The sequence below is a fragment of the Trichinella spiralis genome, assembly GCF_000181795.1.
Source record: "Trichinella spiralis strain ISS 195 chromosome Unknown Scfld3117, whole genome shotgun sequence".
NCBI classification, from domain to species: Eukaryota; Metazoa; Nematoda; class Enoplea; order Trichinellida; family Trichinellidae; genus Trichinella; species Trichinella spiralis.
The window spans coordinates 2,442-4,521 of NW_003530056.1; the positions used below are offsets into that span (position 1 = coordinate 2,442).

Sequence of the window (2,080 nt, forward strand, 5' to 3'; positions counted from 1 at the left end):
AACAGGTTTTGCGGGTGATTTAAATATTCGTACTTGTGTAAGGTTATTAAAAAATTTCAATAATATTAGAAGCGTTAAATTTACCCGACACGCCCACAGTTTTCCAGGAATGGGTATGTCAGCCTGCTGGTGAAATTGGCGAAATGAAGGTTTCCCCTTATGTCACCATTGTTGAACAGTGATCAATTTTGTGAGATATTTTTAGAAAGACGAGAAAAAAGACGTTCAGCAGAAGACTTCGTTTACTTTGCGACTTGTGAAATTTGATGAAAGCAAAAAGATTGCACTCATCAAGGAAATAAAGAATGTCGTTCCCGGGCTGAATCTGGTTCAGGTTTGTTTAAATCTTTTAACACTAAGAATTATTTAATTTTTAATTATTTATATTTTAGGTATTTTTTTTCAATCTTTCGTTTAGAATTTTTGTTTTGAATGGCTCATTCAAAACTTTATAATTTAAAATATCGAATGATTGATACTGTAAAAAGATAGTCAGGTTTTATTTTTTTGGTGATGTGTCTAGGCAAAAAAGTACGTCGAAACTTTGCCGCAAATTGTCAAGGAAGATATTGGTCAGACCGAAGCGGAGAAATTGAAAGAGCAAATTACCGCAGCCGGTGGGGAATGTGTAATAGAATAAATTGTTATTGTGGGATCATGGAGTTGAATATTTTCATTGAGTTCAATAAAGCTTTTCAGCCAGTTTTTTTTTCTACATCACTTGCTCAGCTTTGAAAGCTCTTTTTGAATCGTCGTAATTTGTTTATTGTTTGAAACAGTAACAATAGTAGTTATATTAGTAGTACGTTTGCTGAAGAAATTATCGGCCAAACCATTCCATGATGGTAAGTTTTTGATGAAAATTAATTCGTCTATCGTTTCATTGATTTTGGGAAAGTTTTCATTTTTGTACTGTTTTCTTTTCTTTTTTTTTAAATTTTTTTCGATTCATGAAATTAATAATCAAAAATGATATCCAACTTTTAAACAGTGTTTTCCAATTCCAGTTGCGCAACATTTTGTATTATTGCTTTTGCAATCCGAATTGGAAGAACAATTTCCTTCGTTTTCAGGTTTCATTTCTTGTGCAATTTTTAGCGGAGGACAGACGTTCACTTCAGCTTTGCAGCAAACTGAATTCAAGCAGAAATAATCCACAGTACAGTCGGCCGACGTGTTGCACACGCCAACCGGTGGTTCATCGTTTGGACAGGAAGTTCCACGTCGTCCGATGACCATTTTCTTTTCGCGGTATTTGAATGGTAATACAATTGGATTTTTGCAGTACAGGCCGTTCAACGTGACGCAACATTTTCTCCATCCGTCGCAGTCGGAATCTTTTGAACAGCGAAAATCGTCTTCTTCTGGAAGGCTATTTGGTGAGGGACATTTTCCTGGTTTTTCTTAAAAAAAATAATTTCCCAATCATGAACGCAACAAAAATGCATACGGGTAACGCATGTGAATTTTTCTCTTATTTGATATTCTATTTTTATCAGAATAGTGAGATGAAGAAAAATAACGAATGATGAATACAACTCACGATAGGCTTCTGACAATGGCGTGATGCATTTGTAACCATCCTCTAGTCGGCAACATTTTTGAATTCCATCACAGTCGAAATCATGACGACAGCGCTTTTCACGCTCTCCAAAGTTGATGTCAAAAAAGTGCGAGGTAGGACAGTATCCAGTTTTATTAATTTTGCAGCAATATTGGTGCAAGCATGACTCATAAGATGCGCAGTCTTTGTCTGAGTTGCAGGCTGTCGTTCGCGGTGATCCATCCGGACAGTTTACTGTAATTTTCAGATTATTATTGATGTGCATTTTGAAAGTAATTTTTGGTTGTGAATGTTTGCTTACACGAGATCACTCTCATCAAGCATACGTTGCCCAGTGCCGTTGGACAGCATTGTTCGTTATTTTGACAGTGATTATCTGACCAACATTTGTTGATTGCATTCAGTACAATTGGAGGAGATTTCGGGCAAGAGTCTGTTATATTATTGTTGTTATTTTTGAGAGAGAAGGAAAAAGGACGACTTACTGAAGTTGCTAACTGCGTTGCACGTCCATTT

At 36.0% G+C, this 2,080-nt stretch overlaps 1 protein-coding gene across 1 annotated transcript; it reads left to right on the plus strand.

The window, feature by feature from the left end:
• Positions 1–69: 69 nt before the first annotated feature.
• On the plus strand, positions 70–1,408 carry Tsp_13453 (ribosomal protein L7/L12; the record flags this gene model as incomplete). The annotated part of the gene is made up of 5 exons (XM_003368092.1): positions 70–149; positions 206–334; positions 524–628; positions 1,166–1,251; positions 1,291–1,408. Coding segments are annotated over 5 exons (518 nt in total), but the record flags the coding sequence as incomplete, so codon positions are not given.
• Between the last annotated feature and the right edge of the window lie 672 nt (positions 1,409–2,080).